We start from the raw sequence: 27,031 nt of genomic DNA, 5'->3' as shown, positions 1-27,031 counted from the left end.
TACACTCACATATACCATCATGAATACCACTCTGTCCAAACAATTCAAGTTATTACATGTGCTAGAAATATTTGCTACTTCGGCAGAGCTTCAACTATCAGGTAAGGAATGAAACTTTTTGAAAACACCAATTAAAATAATAATTCACAGATGGCTAAAATATGTCAGTTGGGCTTTATATTTATGTGTAGGTGTGTAGATTCATCATCATTTTCAGCCATGTGAATATAAGTGGTGACTGCGGAAAAGGCAGAACTGACTTTCTTTTGTCTCATGATAAACACTAGCACTTTTATTGATCCCAAGGCCTTTCTGAAACCAATGAGGAGATGAACTCCCTGCCGTGTACTCAGAGTCGGTGCTAGGCTGTCCTGCCAATGAAAGAACAGCTCAAGTGGAATATCTATATAAGATGCTCTAAACCTCTTATACTGGTCCAAGTTAATGGAACAACTACTCTATGCCAGTGTTTTCATCTGGATAAAAATAGTCGCAATTCCATTTATTACTTACCCATGCTGTTCATACCCTACTTGTATTATCCAGTGTTTATATTTTTGTATACTATGTTAGATTGCTTTAAGTCAATGTTCTGTCCTCCTTTCTACCTTTATTTTCAAATTAAAGGTTTATGTAAAAAAAAAGAGATAACATTTGTACCCTGTCATGAATAGTACCATAGCAATCCTTTAAAAAATAGTCATATTAAATAAAACAAAAAAAAAACTACTACTTATATAAAATGGTGTTTGCATCTAAGTACAGGAACTTGTAGGCAGGGCGTAACTTAGAATTAATTAAACATGCATTTGATACTTAGTGATAATAACGTCTTAGATATTTTTCCTTTAAAAATAACAAACCTGTTATACTTACCTGCTCTGTGCAGTGGTTTTGCACAGACCAGCCCAGATTCTCCTCTTCTCGGGTCCCTCACTGGTGCTCCTGGCCCCTCCCCCAGCCACATTCCCCCACAGCAAGCAGCTTGCTATGGGGACACCCAAGCTGAGCCGCTGCTTTGTGTGTACATTCAGACACAGAGCCCTGGTTCGGCCCTGCCCCCCTCTCTCTCTCCTCATTGGCTCACTGAGTTTGATTGACAGCAGTGGAGCCAATGGCTCTGCATTGCTGTCTCAGCCAATGAGGAGGGAGAGTCCCAGGCAGCCGAGACACTCCTGCAACATTGCTGGATTGAGGTGGGCTCAGGTAAGAATTAGGGGGGCTGAGGGGGGCTGCTTCACACAGATTTTTTTTTTTGTTTTAACTTAGACTTAGATAAAAAACTTTATGACTTTACAACCACCTTAAACTTTTTCTACATTGTAGAAATCGACTGTTTACAGAATTAAAGCAATTTACAGCAATGGCACCAATTATGTTGCAGGTCATATGCTTCTTCATGCAGAAGAGGGCACTGTTCCAAATAGCAATATATCAGCCATTTACATACAACAGAATGCCAGAGAAACACATCCCTAGGAGGAGGCTATTGCTTGCTCCCCAAATGTCCCTGCAGATATCTCACTGTCAGTGTGATATCAGCTAACCAAAGGAGACACCCAGTAAAGGGATACCTATTTATCCCCCCTCCACAAGTACCTCACTCTCTTACTTGAATGATGCTGGATCCTACTATTTATAGAATCCTTTATCAAGATGGCTGCCCAAATATTGCGGGAATTCACTCAGCCATGGGATTTCTGTCCTCCCCAAGATGGCGGCCGGAAGCCCATAGCAGGAGACAATTATTCCTCAATGAGTTCCTGCCAACCTGAAGAAAATGCACAGTGCCACCTTCAGGCTGGGGGAAGTACTCCAGCCTCACCTACCTACAAACCTGCTTTAGGTTTTAGTTGTTTTTATTGTCCCTATTGGGATATTTACTCCCACTTCTCAGGTGGCTTTCAAGGCAGGAGGAGATTCAAATTTCTGTCAGGTTTTTTAATACACAGTGTATGTTGAAGTCGCAGGATGAAAAGCAAAATTAAATATTCCAAAGAGGGACACAGGTGACTGTGAAAACCAACTCTTCTCCACTCTTTCTAAACCAAAAATTATGTTGGCTGTGTTGTATTTTGTATCAACATCGGGCACATTTTTACTAGATAGCTTTGGTGATCATGTAATTTATAAAAAAATATAAAGGGATTTCATATGTAAATACTCTTATTACATGTGTTAACCATGTGCTTTTTACAGGATGCAAAGTGGCCTTTTAAAGCAACATGGTTAAGCCTACAAAATGTGCAAATTTATCATTAGCAGCTCAAATGATGAAGCACTGTACCACTTGACACATCTCAACCCTTTAAACAGTGCTCAGCGTTTTAATTACTTGACTGTACAAAGGGCATTTAAAAATATCCCCTTGTGTTTAATTAACATATGTCTTCTCGATTGTGTCAAAACTAAGTCAATAAGTTGGTTATTCTCAAAAGGATCAGATGGTGGTCCTGTAGACATGGAATTAATTGCTTATTTTCTTCATTATGAGTCAATATCTTGTAAATTTAGCCTTTCATTCCAGTAACAGAACATGCAGGTGCGTCATCTTGCTCTGGAAGATGGAAACAAGGCCATTGAAAACAAAGAAATGCCTTTTTTCCCAAGTTATATTTTTGCACAACTGAAAAAGTTGCTTGGATCAGCTACAAATTGTCTTTAATATTCCAGAACAGGTCCAGTTGAATAAGACTAAAGCTGGCCATAGATGGATTGAAATTTGGGCAGTTCAACAGGGTCCAGCCAAAATATGATCTATCTATGGCTGGTCCTGTTTGAGAGCAGTTGATCTACTGATCGACTGCTCATGAACAGGCTTGCTGTCATTTTAGTTTGATTAGCACTGCAGCCAATAAGTTGCAGTGCTGATCAGTGTATTTTGACAGTGGAAAAGTCCGCCTGACTCCTGTGCTGTCAGAATACAATGACAAAGAATTCCCCCATTCATCTCAATTGTGTGGATGGTGAAATTGGTACAGTTAAAAAACAAAACAAAAAAACAACAACTGAGCAGTGTATGGGCAGCCTAACTTTCACTAGATAAACCAATGAGTGGATTTATAAACTTATAAGCCTTCTCCCACTTTCTAATTCCAATCAGTGGTGGCTGTAACTATTGTGGCCAAAACATTCTAGTAATTTGGGTATATCGTTTTTACTGTAGGGTTGACTATGTTCACTTCAGGACTAACATGACAAAAACTCTCAATGGTGACCTTAAGCTGGCCATACAGTGCTCAAATGTAGGCCGATTTCTGGCTCAATTTTGAACAATGTATGAAATATTTTTTTTTTATAAAATGAGTATGCATGATGTGACTATAGAACACTTTTAAGTAAAAAGGAATTACTGGTGGGGTGCTTTAAAAAGCTTGTAAGTTGTAATAAAATGTAAACCTGAGCTGCATCTTCAGTTATTTCACTAATAGTAAGCAACTAGGAATCACTAATGCCGTACACACGGCCGGACTTTCCGACAGCAAAGGTCAGACGGAACGTATGTGGGCTCCATCGGACCTTTGCTGTCCAAAAATCTGACGGACTTTAGCAATAGAACACGTTTCAAATTTTTCCGCCGGAACTCCTCTGGACCCAGTTCCTATGGAGAGATCCGCTCGTCTGTATGCTAGTCCGACGGACGAAAACCGACATTAGAGCAGCTATTGGCAATGAACTTACTTATTCTAGTCCGGTCTTATGTCATCACGTGTGAATCTGCCGGACTTTGGTGTGATTGTGTGTGGCCAAGTCTGTTCATTTGGAAAGTCTGACGGAACTCTGTCGAAAGTCCATCGGGAAGACCGTCGGACCTAGTCTGCCAGAAAGTCCGGTCGTGTGTATGTGGCATTACTCTAGTACTCACCTTTTTTCCAATAAATCACCAACCTTGTTTTTTTTTTTATATCTGATCGGGTATCCAACTTTAATATCTGGACTAGATATGTCATACTGTTCATTTTTGTGCCACTGTGCCATCCTTTTACATCTTCTTGGTAGTTGTTAATCATTTTAGGAATCTAAACTGGAAAAAAACTAAAACCATTCTGTGGGATTCCTTACATAATTGTGAATGTGATTTCTTCTGAAAAGGATTTGTGGCACCTGTGTCAAAGTTAACATTTTGCAAGCTATTTACAAAATCAGTAAATATTTAAAAATGTTCCTATATTTTTATTACATTTTATTATTAGTATGCTAATCCTGAAATTCTGTAGCATGCTGATGAACAAATGGAGCTCAACAGTGTTATTCTACTTTGTATCATGAGCTCAGCATGTCTGATCAAGGAAAATCTTGATATTGTGGTTTCTGTTATATTTTACAGTGGCTATATGAACAGGAAATAATGTATGATAGGGAAACTGAAATCTCTACACATATGTTACATGATATACTTCAGACTAACTGTGATAACAATGTCATATTTGTAGAATGTGCAGATGCTTATCAAAAACAGTTGCTGCTGGCCTTGTTAAACAGAAATCTATCACATTTCAAAAATCTCATTAGAGAAAGAATTGTTAAAATATTTCAAATATGCTTACATGTTTTATTTTTACACAATTTGAATGTATACTTTAATAGTGCTTCTTTATGTCTCTTTTAATATTTGCGTAATGATGATTTAATGTAGTTAATTATTTTTGTCTACATGACTTGTCTTCCTCTCTTTTACTTCCCTGACCTTACACTCTCCCCCTCACTTTCTTCTCTCCTTCTATCTGTCCTTTATCTTTCTCTCTCTAAATTCCCTTCTCTATCTTACTTTTTATTTTTGCATGTGTTTTTGTAAGTGTGGAGAGAGAGGGATTTGAACACCTGTCAGGATTTTATTACTGTCTGTGCCCCAGTTAGGGAGATTTACCTTTCTGTTCACCTTTTTGAACACGTTCCATGTTCCACCCATATTTAGGGTAAAAAATGTTCCAGCATCTGAATCTCATCTGCCACCCCCATCCAATTCCTAATGCCCCCCCCCCCCCTTCTTTCTGACTCACTCCCAATTATTTTTTTTTTCTTTTACACACCTTAAATCTAACAATGATCTGACCAATGACTTGAAGATCCCTACCTCTTCTTCACAGGAAGTATAGAATTGATAACACCTTTGGCTGTCTTTTTATTTTGGTTTCTGTGCCCCATTGGAAAGAATTCCCTTTAATCTAAAATTAAAAGAGAAAATGGTGGTAAGAACATTAGACTAAGGTACGAGGTTACTGCTGAACCGGCCGGGAATCAAACAATGTATGCGCAGGCTGAATGTACCAAATTGATCGATCAGCCAGCTTGGGTACAACCAGAATCCTGGGTTTTACCTGTGATTATCACTGTCTTCCCCTGGCAGGGGCGACTTTCCCCGTCCTCCCTCATCCTGTTGCTGGGAGAAGATAATGATCCAGCAGGATGGGGGAATCGAGCAAATTTCTTTCTTGCAACCCATGGTTGCAGGGAATAAATTTACTCTGCGTGTGGCCAGCCTAAGAGTCAGGAGTTGACATGAATGGTTCAATATTCTTTGAAAAACTGGGCAGAAAAATGTCAAGAAAGAGTTAAACAAATAATTTGGAACAAAGGACAACTGGGATATGACTGGCAGTTATAGACAACAATCTCCAATTTCTTTTCATCCAGTTTGTGTAAATCATCCTCCTTTCTTCTGATAAAACTGTGCTGATTAAACAGGAACTTGACTGCAAATATAAAATATGCTGGTAACCTTGGCTCTCTTTTTCATCATATTTTATTAATATACTAAATCCCTTATTACTCTCAAGAGTGTGCTGTCTATCAAAACAGACAATACTTGCTACTTTTCTATTTCCCCATATGTTTTTCTGCATTCACACTTGGTGCATTTCCAATCTAAGAATTGTCCGAAAAGAAACTAGGATTTCATCCAGAGGGTTTTGCTATCTTCAGTATGTATGTTTTAGTGGTGTCCATGTTGAAGGGTTGTACTAGCATCGCATGTAATCATTTGAAATGGTGAAGAAAATACCATTCAGCAAATCTCGAGAGGCTTCACTACTCTTATGTCTGAAACCCCATACCTTTTCTATACCTTAGCACTTAATCCTTTTGTACTCATCTGAGATGTCATCTTTGTATTTCATGCTTGTGAAAATAATTATTCCACTGTTTCTTAATGAGAATACCATGAATAGGACTTACATCTACAATTACCTCCAAGTTGAATAGGTGCCATGCATCATTTTTAGGCTTCATATGGAGTCGTATCTTATCAGAGTCACCTAATAGGTTCCATACGTGCAGACATGGTAGATGTTAATGTATAACAAGGTTCCCTGTTGGTCGGAAAAGGCGCAGTATTAAACTACTGATTTAAAGGAAAGGTTTCCAGGGAAAACAAGAAATGTTAAATTTTCTCTGTTTTTATTGGATAGGCAGTTTCAATTACACATTTTTACACAGTGATAAGCAGATTGGTTTGAAATTTAAGCAGATTAGGAAATGTCTCATTTATTAACTCTAAAGAAAAGATAAAGAAAGTAAAGAAAGATATGTTCAGCTCACTGATAATCATACCTTTGATGTGAAACAACTGCCTATGGTCCTAATTTGTGTGATTTTCCACAGATTAGAAAGATCTAGATATAACATATTTAGGCAATGATTACAGTGTCCAAAGCCATTTTAAATACAGGAAGGAAATGTTAGAAATGGTTAGAACCTTAGAAATTAATCTTTTCTATTAGTTCTGGTGATTATTGTTTTCAGGATTGAAAGTAAAGAAATGTAAAATGTTGAGATCACTGGGCCAGGTAGGGGAAATCATCAAATGTTGTCTGTTGTTTCTGTGACAAATGTCTTAGAGGATTTACCTTACTTTGGAGAGATTTCCTCTAACTTCATGTTGTGTCTATAGGAAAGAAAGTGAAGGGAAATCCCCCCATAATAGGAAAAAAAAAAAAAAAACAGGCAGTAGATTCACCATTTACCGACTCTATCAAACGTTTTAAAAATTGGGCTTTAGATTTACTTTGGTTGATAAATTGACAACTCTCCTGATCCAGTTGCAACTGCTGGTGGACTTTGGTATTCACACCATAATACAAGAACCACTGAAATTCATGGGACAGACTCCATTCTGCCAGCCTAATAATTAGTTGGATGTATCCTAGTTATACAAGTTATACAAGAAACAGAGATACTGGTGGGCCCTGGTTGGCAGGATCTAGCAGTGCCTCAGTCCTTATAAGTTCCTATGAAAATGCAATTCAAATATTATCTCAAGCAAACACTTAATATCAGAGTTTTAATATGAATGAATGAGGAAATAATTCATGATTGGTTGTGTTCCTGTTAAGCATGCAATTTATGGCTTTATTGTAAATAATAAACATTTTGTAATATTTATTTTTAGATACGAGGAGGCAAACTTATGATCACTTACACAAGAAAATCTGATGCAGGAAAATATGTTTGTGTTGGTACCAATATGGTGGGAGAAAGAGATAGTGAAGTAGCAGAACTCACAGTTCTAGGTAAGTTAAGATCTATTTTTATTATCTTTTTTCATTTCCCTTCCTTTATTGAAAAGTGGTGTCCTCAGCCAAGAAGCAAATAACAAGCAGTACAGCAAATGATGTGCTCTAGTCATCTAAACTTCACTAAAAACAGCTATATTCATACCCTTGCATTTTAAATGTGGCAGCTCAAAAAGTCCAGCATCTTTGTTGTGGTTTACAGCATTATGCACCTTCCCTAAAGGCTGACATAGATCAAATTTTGTCGAATTAATGCTTAATTGGCTGAAATGCAAGCTGGGAGTGGCTCCACATGGCTCAACAAAATTTGATTTTCCAATAGACTTTTGTTAGAGGAGCTGGGTGGAAATCTGGTGGCCAAACAGTGGTTGCATCCAATCAGATAAAGCCACTATTTGGGTATTCTGACAGCTATGGGTGCTGGCTATCAGTATATAATAGACCTCAAGGAATACTCCTTGCTGTTTAGTGTTGATTATGATGGGAGAAATGTATACATGTATGGCTAGCCTAAAAATCTGTATTTATGTAAAACGTGTCTAAAGTGTATAGCAGATTAACTGCATTGCATGAAATATGGAGAGATGTGATTGTAGCCAAATAACTCTGGTTGGTTATTATGATCAAAACTCTACATATGCATTTACTCTGGGTTTGATTTTGAATTCTTTTTTTCAATCTCTATTTCCAGTGTTGATTCCAAGTCTAAGCCCACGTACACACGGTAGGAGATTTCCACAACCAAATCCGTCGGATTTTGTCCGTCAGATTTAGTCTGACGGATTGTGTCCGAAACTGTTGCATATACACGGTCGGACTAAGTTGTCGAAAAATCCAATCTTTCAGAACGTGATGACGTAATTTCGTTACGATGGGACTACATTCAGGCTAGTAGCCAATAGCTTTGATGTAGGAATTTGATCTGAGCATGCGTGGCACTTGGTCCGATCAAAATGCTCTACACATGATCGGATTACGTCCGACCGGCCCAGTTGGTCGGGAAATATTTCCAACATGTTGGAAAATTGGGTCAGACGGAGATTTGGACAGAATCAGTCCGATGCATACCACACACAGTCGGATTATCTGACGACACGGTCCGATAAGACGCATTCCGACGGATTTTCCGACCGTGTGTACGCGGCATTATACTATACTGTATATGTAGCTTGCTAAGTTTCTTTATGGGGCCAATATATTAAAAAGAGAGAATAGTGGTATCCTCTCTCAACAAAATAGTGCAGTGAATACTGCACACTTTACTTGCATTTAAAAGAAAATAAAATCTGTTGCTTGCATTTGCTGTCTTATGAATTAAGGTATAACTGAAGGAAAAGCTTTCCTTTTTTTGGTTTTGGATAAAGTAGATTAGGACACCTAGGATTGAATTAGGAGTATTTTTTATTGCTTAACACCTTCCCGCTGCAGCCCCGGCCCTTTAAGAGCTTCTAAATGCCAGGAGGTGGAGACGGGCAGTCATGTGAACCCTGGGATTGGCTGTCAAAGCAGTCACATGATCGAAAACTCCCGATCGCAAGTATGCATCGGTAACTTTCCGGTCCCCACCGGCAACTGCGCTAGGAGCGCACAGGGCATGGGCTGTTAGCACAGAAATGTTTACTTTTGGAGATGCAGCCTCTCAGTGTCAAAGCCAATGCCAAGAGACTGCATATATGTGTAAGGCTGGCATACCATAGAACTATAGTTTAGAGTGCCAAGCCAAAACCTGATAAAAAAGCCCAAGATAATGTTAATTGTTGATTAAAAAAGGCCAGCGTGTTTCGATGGGCGACATCGCCCTTCATCAGGACTACATGAAAATACACTAAACATAGTCATAATGATGAAAAATTAAGTTTAGTTTTTAACAACAAGTGGATATACTGGTCCTTGCCTTAATCATTTTTTATTATTCCCCCCAATGCTGCTCTTTCCTCTCCAGGATCCCTCCATAGAATCACAAATCTATTAACTGTATCACTTTACCCACCTTATCTAAGAATTGTACCACCTGCTTCTTGTTTAAATCCCAATTTGTATTGTTATTTTTTTTTACTCTATCTATTGTGAAAACCTATATTATGCACTTTATTTGTACATTCTAAGGCCTCATGCACACGAGACGCAGTTAAACGCGCGTTCAGATGCAGTTGGACAGTTTTTTCAACTGCCCCTGAACTCATTCAATGTCATCCTATGTGTCCATGCACACAGTCTCGTTTTTTTCCGTTTTTATGCAGTTGCGTTTAATCTCGTTTTTCCAGAAGCAAAAAAATGCGTTCAGAAGCAAAAATTTCCACGTTTCAGACGCAAAACGCGGCAAAACGCGGTAAAACGCGGCAAAACGCCGCTACCGCGTTTAGCCGCGTTTGCGTTTATATGCGTTTTTAAAGGTGACCTTTTTTTTACATTAAAAATCTCAAAAATGATTGCAAATGATGAAAAACCATTAGAAAAATATTTTAAACAATTGCAATTGCAAGTGGACAATCCACAACTTGTGGCAAGTGACGTGGCAAGTGGACAATCCACAACTTGTGGCAAGTGACATGGCAGGTGGCAAGTGATGTGGCAAGTGGACAATCCACAACTTGTGGCAAGTGACGTGGCAGGTGAAGTGGCAAGTGACGTGGAAAGTGGACAATCCACAACTTGTGGCAGGTGACGTGGCAAGTGACCTGGCAGGTGACGCGGCAAGTGACCTGGCAGGTGACATGGCAAGTGGAAAATCAACAACTTGTGGCAGGTGACTGGCATGTGACGTGGCAAGTGGACAATCCATAACTTGTGGCAGGTGACGTGGCAGGTGACGTGGCAAGTGGACAATCCACTTGTGGCAGGGGACGTGGCAAGTGACGTGGCAAGTGGACAATCCACTTGTGGCAGGGGATGTGGCAAGTGATGTGGCGAGTGGACAATCCACAACTTGTGTCAGGTGACGTGGCAAGTGGACAATCCACAACTTGTGGCAGGTGATGTGGCAAGTGATGTGGCAAGTGGACAATCCACTTGTGGCAGGTGACATGGCAGGGGACGTGGCAAGGGACGTGGCAAGTGGACAATCCACAACTTGTGGCAGGTGACGTGGCAGGTGACGTGGCAGGTGACGTGGAAAGTGATGTGGCAAGTGGACAATCCACAACTTGTGGTAGGTGATGTGGCTGGTGACGTGGCAAGTGGACAATCCACATCTTGTGGCAGGTGACGTGGCAGGTGACGTGGAAAGTGGTGTGGCAAGTGGACAATCCACAACTTGTGGCTGGTGATGTGGCTGGTGACGTGGCAAGTGGACAATCCACAACTTGTGGCAGGTGGCATGGCAGGTGACGTGGAAAGTGGACAATCCACATCTTGTGGCAAGTGACGTGGCAGGTGATGTGGCAAGTGACGTGGCAAGTAGACAATCCACAACTTGTGGCAGGTGACGTGGCAGGTGATGTGGCAAGTGATGTGGCAGGTGATGTGACAAGTGGACAATCTACATCTTGTGGCAAGTGACGTGGCAAGTGACGTGGCAAGTGGACAATCCAAAACTTGTGGCAGGTGACGTGGCAAGTGATGTGGCAGGTGACGTGACAAGTGACGTGGCAAGTGGACAATCCACATCTCGTGGCAAGTGACGTGGCAGGTGATGTGGCAAGTGACGTGGCAAGTGGATAATCCACAACTTGTGGCAGGTGACGTGGCAGGTGATGTGGCAAGTGATGTGGCAGGTGATGTGACAAGTGGACAATCCACATCTTGTGGCAAGTGACGTGGCAGCTGACGTGGCAAGTGGACAATCCAAAACTTGTGGCAGGTGACGTGGCAAGTGACGTGGCAAGTGACGTGGCAGGTGACGTGGCAAGTGGACAATCCACATCTTGTGGCAAGTGACGTGGCAGGTGATGTGGCAAGTGACGTGGCAAGTGGACAATCCACATCTCGTGGCAAGTGACGTGGCAGGTGATGTGGCAAGTGACGTGGCAAGTGGATAATCCACAACTTGTGGCAGGTGACGTGGCAGGTGATGTGGCAAGTGATGTGGCAGGTGATGTGACAAGTGGACAATCCACATCTTGTGGCAAGTGACGTGGCAGCTGACGTGGCAAGTGACGTGGCAAGTGGACAATCCAAAACTTGTGGCAGGTGACGTGGCAAGTGACGTGGCAGGTGACGTGGCAAGTGACGTGGCAAGTGGACAATCCACATCTCGTGGCAAGTGACGTGGCAGGTGATGTGGCAAGTGACGTGGCAATTGGACAATCCACAACTTGTGGCAGGTGACGTGGCAGGTGATGTGGCAAGTGATGTGGTAGGTGATGTGACAAGTGGACAATCCACATCTTGTGGCAAGTGACGTGGCAGCTGACGTGGCAAGTGATGTGGCAAGTGGACAATCCAAAACTTGTGGCAGGTGACGTGGCAAGTGACGTGGCAGGTGACGTGGCAAGTGACGTGGCAAGTGGACAATCCACAGCTTGTGGCAAGGGATGTGGCAAGTGGACAATCCACAACTTGTGACAGGTGACGTGGCAGGTGATGTGGCAAGTGGACAATCCCCAACTTGTGGCAAGTGACGTGGCAAGTGACGTGGCAAGTGGACAATCCAAAACTTGTGGCAGGTGACGTGGCAAGTGACGTGGCAGGTGATGTGGCAAGTCACGTGGCAAGTGGACAATCCACAACTTGTGGCAGGTGACGTGGCAGTTGGACAATCCACAACTTGTGGCAGATGACATGGCAAGTGACGTGGCAGGTGATGTGGCAAGTCACGTGGCAAGTGGACAATCCACAACTTGTGGCAGGTGCCGTGGCAAGTGACACGCTAAATACAAGTACACTGCAGCTCTCACAGCTGCTGCTACTCACTCTGGTCTCACAAAATTGCTGAAATAGTTAATTTTTGAGCTAGGGAGGGTCTATAATGTTAGCTTAACTAAACGCTTCTAGACGCAAACGCGGTAAAACGCGGTAAACGCCGCTAAATCGCGGTAAAAATCGCGGCAAAACGCGCGTTTCTAAACGCCGGTTTCAACATGTGTCCAGCAGCGTTTGCATCTGCGTCTCGTGTGCATGAAGCCTAACTGACGAATAAAGCTTTTGTAAACAAAAAAGAAAAATTAAGTTTAGATATGCGTTGATTTTTTTATTGTTCAAAGTTCCCCCATTAGGAAAACTTCCCCTCTCTATTTATTTGCCCTGTTAACTGCTATGACCAAGTGAAAGAAAATCACAAATTTAGGGTTATTCCTAGAACAGGAAGAGAGGGTAAATTTTCCAATGGGGACACTAGTTCTAGTGACACTGATGGCAACCAGAGATTCTCTCACTTTGGAAGTATTATCTCTCACTTCCTGTTTTGGCTCTGGGACAGAAAGGAGTGAGTCTCCCCAGTGGGGCACAAAAAAAACTTACAGGCGTTATAACCTTCCCTCCCCTTATCCACAATTAAAAAACATTTTGCCTTTAATTTTACTTTAAATAGGATGACATATCCCACTTTTTCATAAAGAATGCGATCACAGAAAACTGCAACACACAACAATGTCACCCATAAGGAGCTCATGTTCCTTTTTGAGCGACAATCGTAGCGCATTGCAATTGCAGTGCGAAAATCGTGGCACGATTGGGGTGCCATTAGGAAGTAATGGCAAAGCAAATGTGTCTCGCATTTTGCTGCATCTTGAAATCGTCAGCAGAATTGCGATCAGATTTGAATGGAGCCTAAATTGGAGATGATGGATAATTAGTTCCCAGAAATCTTACCACTGAAGTCCCTAAAAATTCGAAAGTTGGTGATGGATTCAGCACAGCACCCACCTAAAGATTTAAACATCAGTTTTGGATGGACTAACCTGTTAACTGATATAATCATGAATTTAGCATTTTGAACATCTTCGCCCACAGCGTAGCTTCAAAGGTTGATGTTTTTTTTTTTTAACATAGACTGCAGATAAACTCAAACTATCAACAGTAGATAAACACAGCATTAGCCTTTTTTTTTATAAGAAATCTCACTTTAATCTGATTGGTTTACACTGCATTATAGCGCCACAAAAAGAAAAAGTCCCACGGGATGAAATGCTTTTGTTGAAACAGGTGCTGTTTGTTATTTTTGGCTGTAATAAATGAGAGAGAGCATTTAGTGATTGCCTGTCATTATAATTATATCTTGTGAAGAAGAGTATTAAAGAGTACTAATCCTGGAAAGAAAGTAATCATCATTTTTTACATTCTGTTCGTGGTGAGAATAAATGCAGATAGCTAGGATTGCAATTATACTGCATATTTAAAAATAAATGGGAGCGGAGATACTGCTATTCTGATTTGTTAGTGTTCCCTGATATCGGTATTTAGCAGAAATAGCAGCCAAGGTTTACAGATAATACAGCTTATATAAGCAACTGTTTAGCAAAAGGGATGACTTTTGGTTTGGTCAGGTTTGTTGATTTGTTTTTAGAATCCACCCACTCTGTCCCCATGTATTCCATTAGCTTCCACCCATAGTGTCAGAAGTTTTTAGCTCAGCATCACAGGACAGAGTATACAGCCCCAGAATCACAGATTAAGAGTACACAGCCCCAGCATCACAGGACAGAGTATACAGCCCCAGCACCACAGTACAGAGTATATAGCCCCAACATCACAGGACAGAGTATACAGCCCCAGCCCACAGGACAGAGTATACAGCCCCAGCACCACAGGGCACACTATACAGCCTCAGAATCACAGAACCGTAGTATACAGCCCCAGAACCACATGACAGTATACAGCCCCAGCACCACAGGACAGAGTATACAACCCCAGCACCACAGGACAGAGTATACAATCCCAGCAGCACAGGGCACACTATACAGCCTCAGAATCACAGGACAGTAGTATACAGCCCCAGCACCACAGGACAGAGTATACAGCCCCAGCACCACAGGGCACACTATACAGCCCCAGAATCACAGAACAGTAGTATACAGCCCCAGCACCACATGACCGTATACAGCCCCAGAAGCTCAAATTGTGTCTGATTCAGCAGGAATTGGCTGGAATTTGAGCCGTCTAAGGCCAGCTTAGCAAAAGTATGTTTTTTTTTTTTTAAGAATCATACCTAGCTGGATGCAGCATCAGTTCGATTCTGCATCTGTCCCGCCATCTCTAGAACCAAGCGATTAAACACCCCTGATCACTCGGTTCTCGGCTCTCCCTGAGCAGAGAGCTGGTAACTCTCAGTCACCGCTGTCTGCTCTGCCCCCACCTCACTCACTGGAGTGCTGGGCTATGCAGGAGGCTGGAGTGGCTGGCTCAGGCTCTCAGCGACTCGTGGAGTGGCTGAGCTGTGTGCCGTTCTATGCGTGTGGGCGGATTCCAACCATATGGTTGCAATCTTGCCGACCCTGGGTGAGCTCTGTGACATCAGAGCCTGTCCAGGGCTTCAGCCCGCTGTGTGCTGAGAATGTGAATTGTAATTTTTCAGGTTGGCAGTAAAAAATGTACTCTGACACTAAATGTCCCATGTTTTGTCAGTAAAAAATGCCACCGAATGTTGGCAACCCTGATCTGGGTGGTGCTTACAGGGCTACCCACAACTCAAGTGTTGGTCAATTCAGCAGGATTTAGTTAGAGTTTGAGTTGTTTATAGCCAGCTTAAGGTTGCCCCTGCCCTTAAAAGTATGTTTGAGAGGACCAGGGACATCTTTAATATTGATTGGACCATGGGCAAAACTTTTCTTGGGCCCCCCCTATGCAGTTTTGCTCTCCACCTGCTCTGAGACATACAATAAATAGCAGCTAGACTCAAAATCAGTTTACTGAATCAGATCAGGCAGTTATTGTGATTGGTTGCCAGAGGTCACAGTGTATCATTACTGCTCACTGACTGGTTGTTAGAGATTACAGCACACATTACGGCTCACTGATTAGTTGCTAGAATTTACAGCACATGATTTCTGCTTGTTGATTGGTTGCTAGAGATTACTGTGGATATGACCTCAGGGGGGCATGATATACCTATCAATGCCACTGGCTGCTCCTATTTACATATGAATGGCACCACTATTTACATATGAATGCCGGTAATTCACATGTAAACACAGGGTCTGCAGGTGAGTCATCTTTACACAACAATAGGGCAGAGCTGGGCAGCATTAGTAGCAGCACTTCACACTGAGATATTGTGACACAGCACATGACTAAAACCTCAAGGGATTAGGGAATTTAAACCAGATCGATGATGAATACGAGGCAGCTGCTTTGGGCCCCACAACAATGACAGGGCCCAGGGCAGCTGTCCCTTTTGCCCTGCCTTAAAAACAGCCCTTGAGAGGACTATTATCTGACTGCTGTCAGGCAAAATATACAGCAGACCATGGCACAAAAAGCTTGCGGTTCTTTGCAGAGAGGAAGGGCTAGGAGAAGGAACTTTTACACAATAGGTCATGTGCCAGCTTATTGGAGGGGAAAAATAATGATCAGGAAAGATTTTCTAACTTGTTTAGTCAAACATAACCTCCACAGAATGGTCAGATAAAGCTGTTTTAAAATGCCACAGAGCTACCGCTAATCAACGTGCTGAATACACCCATACATGCATAAACTTATTTATTTCTTTTATATATATAACAAACTGTACATTTCAAAGTTATACTATTAAGACTTTTACACTGAATACGATTCTGGAATTACCCTTTAATACATAGTTTTAGTTTTTAATAAAGTGAGCTCTAGAAGAGGCAGGCAGACTGGAACAACTGCAGAACAGGTGGCTCTCCTGAAGCCGAAATCAAATATCAAGCTCCGTATCCTAATTCAATGTCAGAGCTCTGACTCCTGAGAATTAATTAGATAAAGATAACACATGACCTGAACTTTAGGAGGCTGCCCCTGGAACAAACCGTGGGATAATAGATGCCCATCAGTAGATGCCCTCTCTAATTACGGTACATATTTTCCATGGAAATAAGAATACTACAAAAATGCAAGTGCAGCTAATTAAGTTACTACTATCTAAAGCTGGCGACGGTAGTATGGCATTGATGCGATAAAGACTTTACACCCTGGGAAAATAACCCAGTCTATCATCTTGGTTGGCCAAAGTCATAGACATAACAGTCATTGTCCAATGTCATCAAAATTGGCACCAGATTGATGTTTTTAGAGTTTATTGATTGAAAACTGTAGCCTGTATAAATACCAAATGGCCCCAACCATTTATAGTACATACAGGGCCCAACCTGGAGTGAAAGCTTTGGGAAATGTACATTCTTCAAATGATCACTGACCCAACATCAGCATTTTTTTATTTATTTTTATGGGATAAAATAATGGTTCCTATTTAACATGCATGAAATTGCTTGCTTTGTAGAAAGACCATCTTTTGAGAAAAGACCAAGTAACATGGCAGTCACTGTGGATGATAGCGTTGAGTTTGAGTGTGAAGCGCGGGGCGACCCTGTTCCTACGGTTCGGTGGAGAAAAGATGATGGAGATCTACCAAAAGCAAGGTATATTCTTTATCGTTTAAAATAGTTAAGAACCTTAGTAAAAAGGTATTTGTCATCTATCTTGTTGTATTAAAGCTGAACATGATATTGGATTATCCATTGTGCTCTTTGGCATAAGTGTTTGTATAGCTGTCTACATCCATCCAAAAATACATATAGAACGTTTAGATAAAAACAACATCCCACTGTGTATATAACATATAGCTCCCAACCGTCCCTGATTTGGAACAAAGTCCCTCTGTCCCTCTTTCCTCCTCATTTGTCCCTCTTATCTATATAATTGTATATAAAATGCACTTTTTAAGTTTTAAAGTGTTTCCCAGCGGTAAACCTTTCATCCAATTTCTAAATTGCTGAATTTGTAAATTCCAAAAGTCAGTACAGAGTAGTAGTATTGGTATAAAAAAAAGCACTTCATAATTTTTTGTACAATTGCCCTTGGGGGGGGGGGGGGGTGAGGAAGGGGGTGTGTCCTATGCCTACATACTTTTGCTAATAGGTGACCTCATTCCCATCTCAAAAAGTTGGGAGGTATGTAAATCCTACAGATCAACATGCAAGTTGAACATTTCCCATTAGAAAGCATATTTACAGCATGAGCCAATAGGTACAAGTACAAGATAGATATTAAAAAGGAGAAATAATGTATTCTTTTCTTTTCATATCAGAGCTGCCAAAATAATGTAAAACGTTGAAGGGTTAATGTCAGTTGCTATCCAACAAATATCATCTCCATGTTTTTTGAAGGTATGAAATTCGGGATGATCATACTCTTAGAATACGCAAGGTGACAGCATCGGATATGGGTTCCTACACTTGTATAGCTGAAAACATGGTCGGCAAGACAGAAGCTTCAGCTGTATTAACAGTTCAAGGTATGTTTGTTAAATTATCTGTGTAGAGTAAGGAACATTTCAGAGTGCAATATTACAAAGCAGACGTGTACTTTTTTTATCATGATAAGTGTGACTATCTTGAGATGCCAACATATACATATACTTTGGCTGTTTTCTATTGTTTGTGGGTTTCAGGAGTCAAAATGTACCTTTGTAAAGTTATTCAGTGGCAAACATATTGTATTTTTCTTTTTGTATTACATTTGTGCTTCTATTAGGGCACATTTACACCTGCAGCTTCACTTAGGGCACAGTTGATGGTGTGCAATTCCAGAGCATTGCACTGATTATTATTTATTTATTTTAGTGACTTTTCACACATTTATATTGTATTGTACAGTGTTAAGGTGATTTTTATTGCAGCAGAAGAAAAATAACATATTTGATGTGAGCACATCAAATATGTAGCAATAAGCAAAGAAGCCGTAATGTTAAAGGATACATTTAGTTAAGGTCTGGTTCACACTACTGCATTGCAATTTTGATCCAATTTTATGTGCGATTATATAGTGCAGCATGATGTTATTTTAAAACAACTTTAATGTGACTGATGTCTTTGTGTTGAGGGAGCAAGGATGTGCCTCAGAGGAAAGTTTAAAAAAAACACTGAACCGGTTAAAAAAACAAACAGTGAAATTACACCAGAGTCGCATCAAATCACAGATTTCTGTGACTTTACATTAAAATCTATGAGGCCAAATTCTCACTGGAGTGGGGCCAAAATTGTGCTGGAACCTTTTCCAAAATCACTCTATACTGAGTCGCATTGATGTGAACAGGCACCATTGAATAAAATGTTATTTCCCTTTTCATGTGACTTAAGTTGAATCTAAAATTGCACTAGTGTGAACCAGACTCAAAAGTTTCTTTAAAAGATGTATTAATAAAAGTGTTTACATGTTCTTAACAAACAATAAACGAGCTTCAAAAAAAGAGATAACTAACCTCTGTATCTGCATGCTCTGTGGAGCAATTCATCCTCAAAGATCACAAAAGAGACACTTTGCTGGGTTTAATCTAATCAGCTTCTAATGGCTGCTGTTGTTTGTTTACATTAGAAAGTTAGCAGGCTGCTGATTAAATTCTGCCAAAGACAATAAGGGGAAAGGGGATGAATTTTTAGTGCTTGTAAACGATAAAGCGGATTTTCACCCTCAGGGGAAACGTCCCTCCTCTCCACCCCAACCCCCAGATATGCACATCATATATCCCAAGAGGCTTTCTTTATTCAGAAAGGAGGAAGCGGGGTGGGCCTAGCCCTGCATCATTAGGAGGCCCCCCGGCCGAGCCAGGAAGATCTGGCAGGCTTCCTGATGACTTCTCACAAGACCATGGCAGCGCAGGACCAAGAGGTGAAGGAATACAAGAGGATCTCAGCAGAACAACACTGGATGATCTGGGTCGGTGGGTGAATATCAGAAATGTGCCACCTGAACCACCCAGTAAGCAGCAGGGGCCGGGAGGTGAGGCTGCCAAAGATCCTGTTTAAGGATGAATTTATCCAGAGTGCCTGCAGCTCCAAAAGTCAGCAACGGCTTTCACGTTTTTTTACTGCTTTTTAAAAAAAATCTAATAATTGAATGCCTATAGTTTGGGCATATGTGCGCTTCAACAACACTATACAACTGCAAAAATATGGAGCATTGTCTGCTTATACTGTGCAGCTATAATGCTGTAAAAAGTACCCCAGTAAAATGAAATATATTGTAATTCACCTACTCCTTTACAGCATTTGTAAAAAAGAATATCTTCCCCCCCTAACCACTGCCTTGTTTATTTAGTCTTCCTCAAACATTTCTAAGCACCGCAAACATACCACAGCCATCTACAAGCTTTTTCTTATAAGGACACCTCTCTGTTTTTTCACTTGAGCCTCTGTCTGGCTGTGACCTCAGCATCTCTAAGCTGAAAGAGTAGGTGAAACCCTTAAAGTGTTACTAAACCCAGGACAGGACATGGAAATGCAAATATTTTAGTAAATATAAACTGCTAAATACCTTTTCTCATCAGCAGTATATAGCAGTCTTTTGACTTCTATCAGTGCCCGGTCAAGCAGTGCTTGTAGGATGAGTTTTCATTCTCCCCTGACTGTCCCATGAGGCTGCATCCTGACTCTCTGTCTTGACAGTTCTGATTGGCCCTGTGCTGATCACATGGAACCCCCCCACCAAAAAACAAAAAAAACTCTCTAGCAATACACACAAAACAGAGCATGTGTAGAGAGCCTCCCAAGGCTCTGCACTGCCAGCAGATGGATTGAGGACTGTAGAAGAAGGGGAGGATAGCAGAAGACAGGATCAAACAGCCTTTTTACACAATGCACAGGCTGAACCCCTTAGGTTCCACAGTGAGTATAACAAGTATGCTTTACTGCATATACACACTGATTTTACTGTTGTGGGTTTTGTAACACTTTAAGGTACAAAACATAGTAACAAAACACCAACCTTTTTTTTTTTTTTGCTACAATGCTAGCTAATATAAAATGCCTTTAGTTATCTAGAGATCTGAAAAACACATGTAAAGAATAATTGAGTGTGAAGGTCTGTTTGACCTTTGCGAGATGAGATTGGTTTTGTCTCTCCTTACCAGCATTAGTAAAGCCTTGCACTGTGTTAACCATGGATTAATGTAGAAAGTTTGGAGTTATATTACTGGCATTATATTCCTATATTACAGTGGCTAAAGCATGGGCATAGCATTGATTACATCCGAGATAGGGCCACGGTCCAGGTGAGATCACCAAAGTCCCTGTGAACTTTAGGCCAGTAGATACACGCTTAAAATATGGAATCTGACACACAGAGTACCTGCTGATACTTGGTGCAGAGAAGGTGTATTGAACTGAAAGGCTCAGTAAACCCAAACATACAGCAAAGTGTTCTTTAACCACTTGCCGACCGCCTAACGCCGATGTACGTCGGCAGAATGGCACGGGCAGGCATAAGCACGTACATGTACGTGATTTGCCTCCCGCGGGTCGGGGGCCCGATCGGGCCCCCGCCCGGTGCCTGCGGCGGTCGGTTTTCGTTCGGGAGCGATCCCGGACGAGGGGACGGCCATTCATTCATGGCCACCCCCTCGCGATCGCTCCCGACGAATAGAAATCCCCGGTGACATCACTTCCTCTCCTGTAATGTAAACACAGGAGAGGAAGTGATGTATTCTCTCCTCCGTGTCGGTATTTTTCGTTCCGACACGGAGGAGAGCGGATCAGTGAGTTGCACCAACACATCCCACACACAGTAGAACATGCCAGGCACACTCACACCCCCCCTTTACCCCCCGATCACCCCCCCAATTACCCCTGCCCCCCAGTCACAGTGACACCAATGTCATTTTTTTTTTTTTTTTTTTTTTTTTTGCATTGGTGTCATTTGTGACTGTAATAACTGTTAGGGCAGTTAGAGTTAGCCCCCTTTAGTTCTAATGTACCCCCCTAACCCCCCCAATAAAGGTTTAACCCCGTGATCACCCCCCGTCGCCAGTGTCACTAAGGCTGGGTTCACATTGCAGCGGTTTATGAGAACGAATGTGATTCGCACCGCACTGCAGTGCAAATCACATCCGATCTCTGTGCGATTCGAGTTCAGCCATTCGCCGCACCCGCCGCACCCGCCACACCCGCCGCACCCGCCGCAAATTCGCACGGGACCCTTTTTTTGGCCCGCAGCAGAATCGGATCGCATGGGTGTTCACACCATGCGATCCGAGTTTGCAGATCGCACTGCGATATGCGAACTGATCTGGGGGTGTCAGTAACATTTCACTGACACTCCCAGCAGTTCGCATAGGGCAGTGTGAACTGCCGCCGGGAGGCATGCGATGCGGGAACCCGCCGCGGATTCGCGGCGTTTCCGCATCGCTCCAGTGTGAACCCAGCCTAATAAGCGATCATTTTTCTGATCGCCGTATTAGTGTCCCAGGTGACGCTAGTTAGGCAGGTAGGTATTTAGGTTCGCCGCAGCTTTTTATAGCGCCAGGGACCCCCATATACTACCGCATAAAGCCCCCTGATTGCCCCCTAGTTAACCCTTTCACCAGTGATCACCATATAACTGTTACAGGTGACGCTGGTTGGTTAGTTATTTTTTTATAGTTTCAGGGCACCCGCCATTTATTACCTAATAAAGGTTTAACCCCCTGATCACCCGGCGGGTGTCATTTGTGACTAATAACTGTTAGGGCAGTTAGGGTTAGCCCCCTTTAGTTCTAAGGTACCCCCCTAACCCCCCCAATAAAGGTTTAACCCCGTGATCACCCCCCGTCGCCAGTGTCACTAAGGCTGGGTTCAGATTGCAGCGGTTTGAGAACGGATGTGATTCGCACTGCAGTGCAAATCACATCCGATCTCTGTGCGATTCGAGTTCAGCCATTCGCCGCACCCGCCACACCCGCCGCACCCGCCGCAAATTCGCACGGGACCCTTTTTTTGGCCCGCAGCAGAATCGGATCGCATGGGTGTTCACACCATGCGATCCGAGTTTGCAGATCGCACTGCGATATGCGAACTGATCTGGGGGTGTCAGTAACATTTCACTGACACTCCCAGCAGTTCGCATAGGGCAGTGTGAACTGCCGCCGGGAGGCATGCGATGCGGGAACCCGCCGCGCATTCGTGGCGTTCCCGCATCGCTCCAGTGTGAACCCAGCCTAATAAGCGATCGTTTTTCTGATCGCTGTATTAGTGTCACAGGTGACGCTAGTTAGGCAAGTAGGTATTTAGGTTCGCCGCAGCTTTTTATAGCGCCAGGGACCCCCATATACTACCGCATAAAGCCCCCTGATTGCCCCCTAGTTAACCCTTTCACCAGTGATCACCATATAACTGTTACAGGTGACGCTGGTTGGTTAGTTATTTTTTTATAGTTTCAGGGCACCCGCCATTTATTACCTAGTCTCACTAGTGTACCCCTAAATTTAGGGGTGTCTACTTTCCAAAATGGGGTCATTTGGGGGGGGTTTGTGCCATCTTGGCATTTTATGGCCTTCAAAACTGTAACGCCCTTAGAAAGCCTGAAGGCGGTGCTTGGTTTTCGGGGCCCCGTACGCGGCTAGGCTCCCAAAAAGTCCCACATATGTGGTATCCCCGTACTCAGGAGAAGCAGCAGAATTTATTTTGGGGTGTCATTTCACATATGCCCATGGCATGCGTGAGCAATATATCATTTAGTGACAACTTTGTGAAAAAAAAAAAAAAAAAAAAAAAGTTTGTAATTTTCCCGCAACTTGTGGCAAAATATAAAATATTCCATGGACTCAACATGCCTCTCAGCAAATAGCTTGGGGTGTCTACTTTCTAAAATGGGGTCATTTGTGGGGGTTTTGTGCCATCTTGGCATTTTATGGCCTTCAAAACTGTAATAGGTAGTGAGGAGTGAAGTCAAATATTTACGCCCTTAGAAAGCCTGAAGGCGGTGCTTGGTTTTCGGGGCCCCGTACGCGGCTAGGCTCCCAAAAAGTCCCACATATGTGGTATCCCCGTACTCAGGAGAAGCAGCAGAATTTATTTTGGGGTGTCATTTCACATATGCCCATGGCATGTGTGAGCAATATATCATTTAGTGACAACTTTGTGAAAAAAAAAAAAAAAAAAAAAAGTTTGTAATTTTCCCGCAACTTGTGGCAAAATATAAAATATTCCATGAACTCAACATGCCTCTCAGCAAATAGCTTGGGGTGTCTACTTTCTAAAATGGGGTCATTTGTGGGGGTTTTGTGCCATCTTGGCATTTTATGGCCTTCAAAACTGTAATAGGTAGTGAGAAGTGAACTCAAAAATTTACGCCCTTAGAAAGCCTGAAGGCGGTGCTTGGTTTTCGGGGCCCCGTACGCGGCTAGGCTCCCAAAAAGTCCCACATATGTGGTATCCCCGTACTCAGGAGAAGCAGCAGAATTTATTTTGGGGTGTCATTTCACATACGCCCATAGCATGTGTGAGCAATATATCATTTAGTGACAACTTTGTGTAAAAAAAAAAAAAAAATTTTTTTTTTGTCATTATTCAATCGCTTGAGGCAAAAAAATAAAATATTCAATGGGCTCAACATGCCTCTTATCAATTTCCTTAGGGGGTCTACTTTCCAAAATGGGGTCATTTGGGGGGGTTTTGTACTGCCCTGCCATTTTAGCACCTCAAGAAATGAGATAGGCAGTCGTAAACTAAAAGCTGCGTAAATTCCAGAAAACGTACCTTAGTTTGTAGATGTGACAACTTTTGCGCAAACCAATAAATATACAATTATTGACTTTTTTTTTACCAAAGACATGTGGCTGAATACATTTTGGCCTAAATGTATGACTAAAATTGAGTTTATTGGATTTTTCTAATAACAAAAAGTAGAAAATATCATTTTTTTTCAAAATTTGCGGTCTTTTTACGTTTATATCGCAAAAAATAAAAATCGCAGAGGCAATCAAATACCATCAAAAGAAAGCTCTATTTGTGGGAAGAAAAGGACGCAAATTTTGTTTGGGTACAACATTGCATGACCGCGCAATTACCAGTTAAAGCAGCGCAGTGCCAAAGTGTAAAAAGACCTCTGGTCATTTACCAGCAAAATGGTCCGGTCTGAAAGTGGTTAATGCATACTGCGGTTGACGACCTTGCAAATCTCTTTCATCAGTATCGCTTCTCTTCTATGTTTAGCGATCCCTGCTGGGGTCAACTAAGTGTCTGGATATGGTTTCCTATCAAGAACTTGCATATACAAATTTTAATGTTACAACCTTGTAGATACATTGGTGTCAAGTTAGTAGAAGAAGTCTAGAGAAGTATAATTAATGAAAGTCTCTACTATATTGTAGTTCAGACACAGCAATGTCACTTTTCTATCTCAGACTTCCTTGCTGGCCTGAAAAGATTTAGTGCCATGATTTATGAATACACACCTGAAGATCTTCCAGAAGAATCCTGGAAGCTGGGATTATTGGCGTTCACATAATGTGCTCTTTAAGCCCTGCACATTAAATATGGATAATAACCTTTATGTGGGAAGAAGACATCTGTGTATTTGCAGGGAGTAGATTCTTTTTCCTGGACTTCCGACTGTAATCTATAGTTTTGCTTCAAAGGAGGTTAAGAGCAGTCTATCTTTGAGGTTTAGTGTTTAGTGGGATTTAAACTTTCATCACTTGAACGGTGTTTACTTTTCATATTGATTCCCCATGATAAAAGAGCCATGAAAAGAAGTACACTCTTGACCTGGATGTATGCGGCCTTCACATGTCACTGCTACCAGTGATCTCTCCTTTCATTCCATTGAAGTTTTAGAAGCAAACACACTGTAAATTGTGCTCTATTGATATCTTCTTTCTATAGATAGATATACTGTACAAGGTATAATGTTTTGCCACATTGCATAGTACGGTCCTCTTATTTTTAAGTGCAGATAGCATATAAATTAGAATATTATATTAGCTGAAGATTACTTAAAACCCCCAAATTATTATTTATATATTTATTTTTTTCAAATAAGACACCCTAAAGAATAAAATGTTGGTAGGTGAAGGTGCATTTTAACACCCCACGTATCCTGGTGCCCTAAGGAAGCTGCTTAAGATGTCTCATGGTAGCACTGGCTCTGGGCCGGAACATAGAGATCAGAAAATGTTTTCACCCTGTATAATCAACTACTTCCTAAAAATAAGAGAGGGGGTGTCAGGACACTCCTATACTGTAGATATTATTGTCACCTATTGCAGCTCAGAATGGCTGAATTAAGTCATTCCTATCTCAGAGGTATCATAGCCGAAGAGCATTACTGGTGAATAGTGGTGCGTCATAATTGCACAGCATAATAATCTAGAATTTACCCATGTAGCAGAACTCTAAGTGTTTCCAGATTGAAAATTATATGATGGTCATATAAGAATTGTGGGCATTTTAAGGATTTTGAAGTCAGCTTGCAAGCTTTTTGAAGCCCCCCCCCCCCCCCCCCAAACAGCAACGTTTGTGTGAGCTTAATTTTGCCTTTGACATCTTTCCAAAACTTAACTTGACATACGTGTACATGTCATAATTTTACACAGTAATAAAGGGTAGACTTTTACCAACTTTTTTTTCTAGGATTTTCAAGTTTTTAAAGCAGATCTCTTCTCAAATGTTAACAAAAAGCAATGTTTCCAGTCTTATGCGATTAATAAATTATATATATATATATATATATATATATATATATATATATATATATATATGTGTGTATATCTCACAATGTTTTGGTGTGAACTTGGCAAATAGACAGTAGTAGTAATAGTGGTGTCAATGCATTGAGCTTGTGTTGATCAATGCACTAGGTGTTGATGAATGCACTAGGTGTGAGTGAGTGAGCTCTGAGGGTCTGGCCATGTGTTCTCTGGTGAAAGTAAGGGTTAGTGTTCAGGAGCTTCTCCTATTCACTGAAGGTCATATGACTATTTTTTGGTTATGTCAAAGGAACTAGAGGGCACCTGGAGCTACAACTACTCTAGTAGGGGTAATAGTTCAGCCTTTCTTTGCTTATCCACCCTAGCAAGACTGTTGGTATAGCATTATGCTAGTGTTTGAGTATAGGTCCACTTTAAGCCCATAGTTGTAGCAAGCTCCATCTTCTTCTTTTTTATGTATTTTACTCACCTTGTATCAGAGATGATATTGTAGATACAACTTATATCTAAAGCTTAAAAAGTGGTGGGAGATGAATCTATGTGTGAAGAGTATAGCAGAATGATATAAGACCCTGACTGATGTATCGACTTCATCAGTGAGGCAAAAAATGCTGGTATCTCAACATAATCATAGTTATATGATAGAAATATGAAAAATGTGTATACTGTGCATGCAGGAACATTTTTCTAAAAATTAAATGTGAAATCTCAGCCTCACAGCCGTGTGAAAACCACATTTTTCCCTCATCGCTGCATGTTTTTATGTAATGAACAGCTGGGAAACAGATACACAGTTTAATATGTGAAACAAAATGTTTTGAGAGTTTTTTTGTCCTTGGGAAGTCTCTTTTAATTTGTCCTTTTTGGCTTTCTTTCTCCAGTGCTTTAAATATTTTACAGTTTTTCATTAGACATGTGTCAGAATTGTCTCTGATGTGTATTATTCACAAGTTGGTTGAATGACTTTCCTTTATGCTGTAGCAGTATGAAAGGTCAACAAGCA

General features: G+C 41.5%; 1 protein-coding gene across 4 annotated transcripts in view; it reads left to right on the top strand.

Moving 5' to 3' along the window:
- The window catches only part of ROBO1 (roundabout guidance receptor 1), a 1,605,434-nt gene that overhangs the window by 1,434,912 nt on the left and 143,491 nt on the right, over positions 1–27,031 (top strand). For all 4 annotated transcript variants that reach the window (XM_077480101.1, XM_077480100.1, XM_077480099.1 and 1 more), the window contains 3 exons: positions 7,388–7,508; positions 16,849–16,987; positions 17,735–17,862. In XM_077480101.1, the coding sequence (XP_077336227.1) occupies positions 7,388–7,508; positions 16,849–16,987; positions 17,735–17,862 (388 nt within the window). The remainder of the gene's footprint in view (positions 1–7,387; positions 7,509–16,848; positions 16,988–17,734; positions 17,863–27,031) is intronic.

This window comes from Lithobates pipiens, unplaced genomic scaffold (genome assembly GCF_037356315.1).
Source record: "Lithobates pipiens isolate NorthernLeopardFrog02 unplaced genomic scaffold, aLitPip1_a1.2 Scaffold_16, whole genome shotgun sequence".
NCBI classification, from domain to species: domain Eukaryota; kingdom Metazoa; phylum Chordata; class Amphibia; order Anura; family Ranidae; genus Lithobates; species Lithobates pipiens.
Note: the sequence above shows the minus strand (reverse complement) of the source record. Positions and strands in the feature narration are given on the sequence as shown.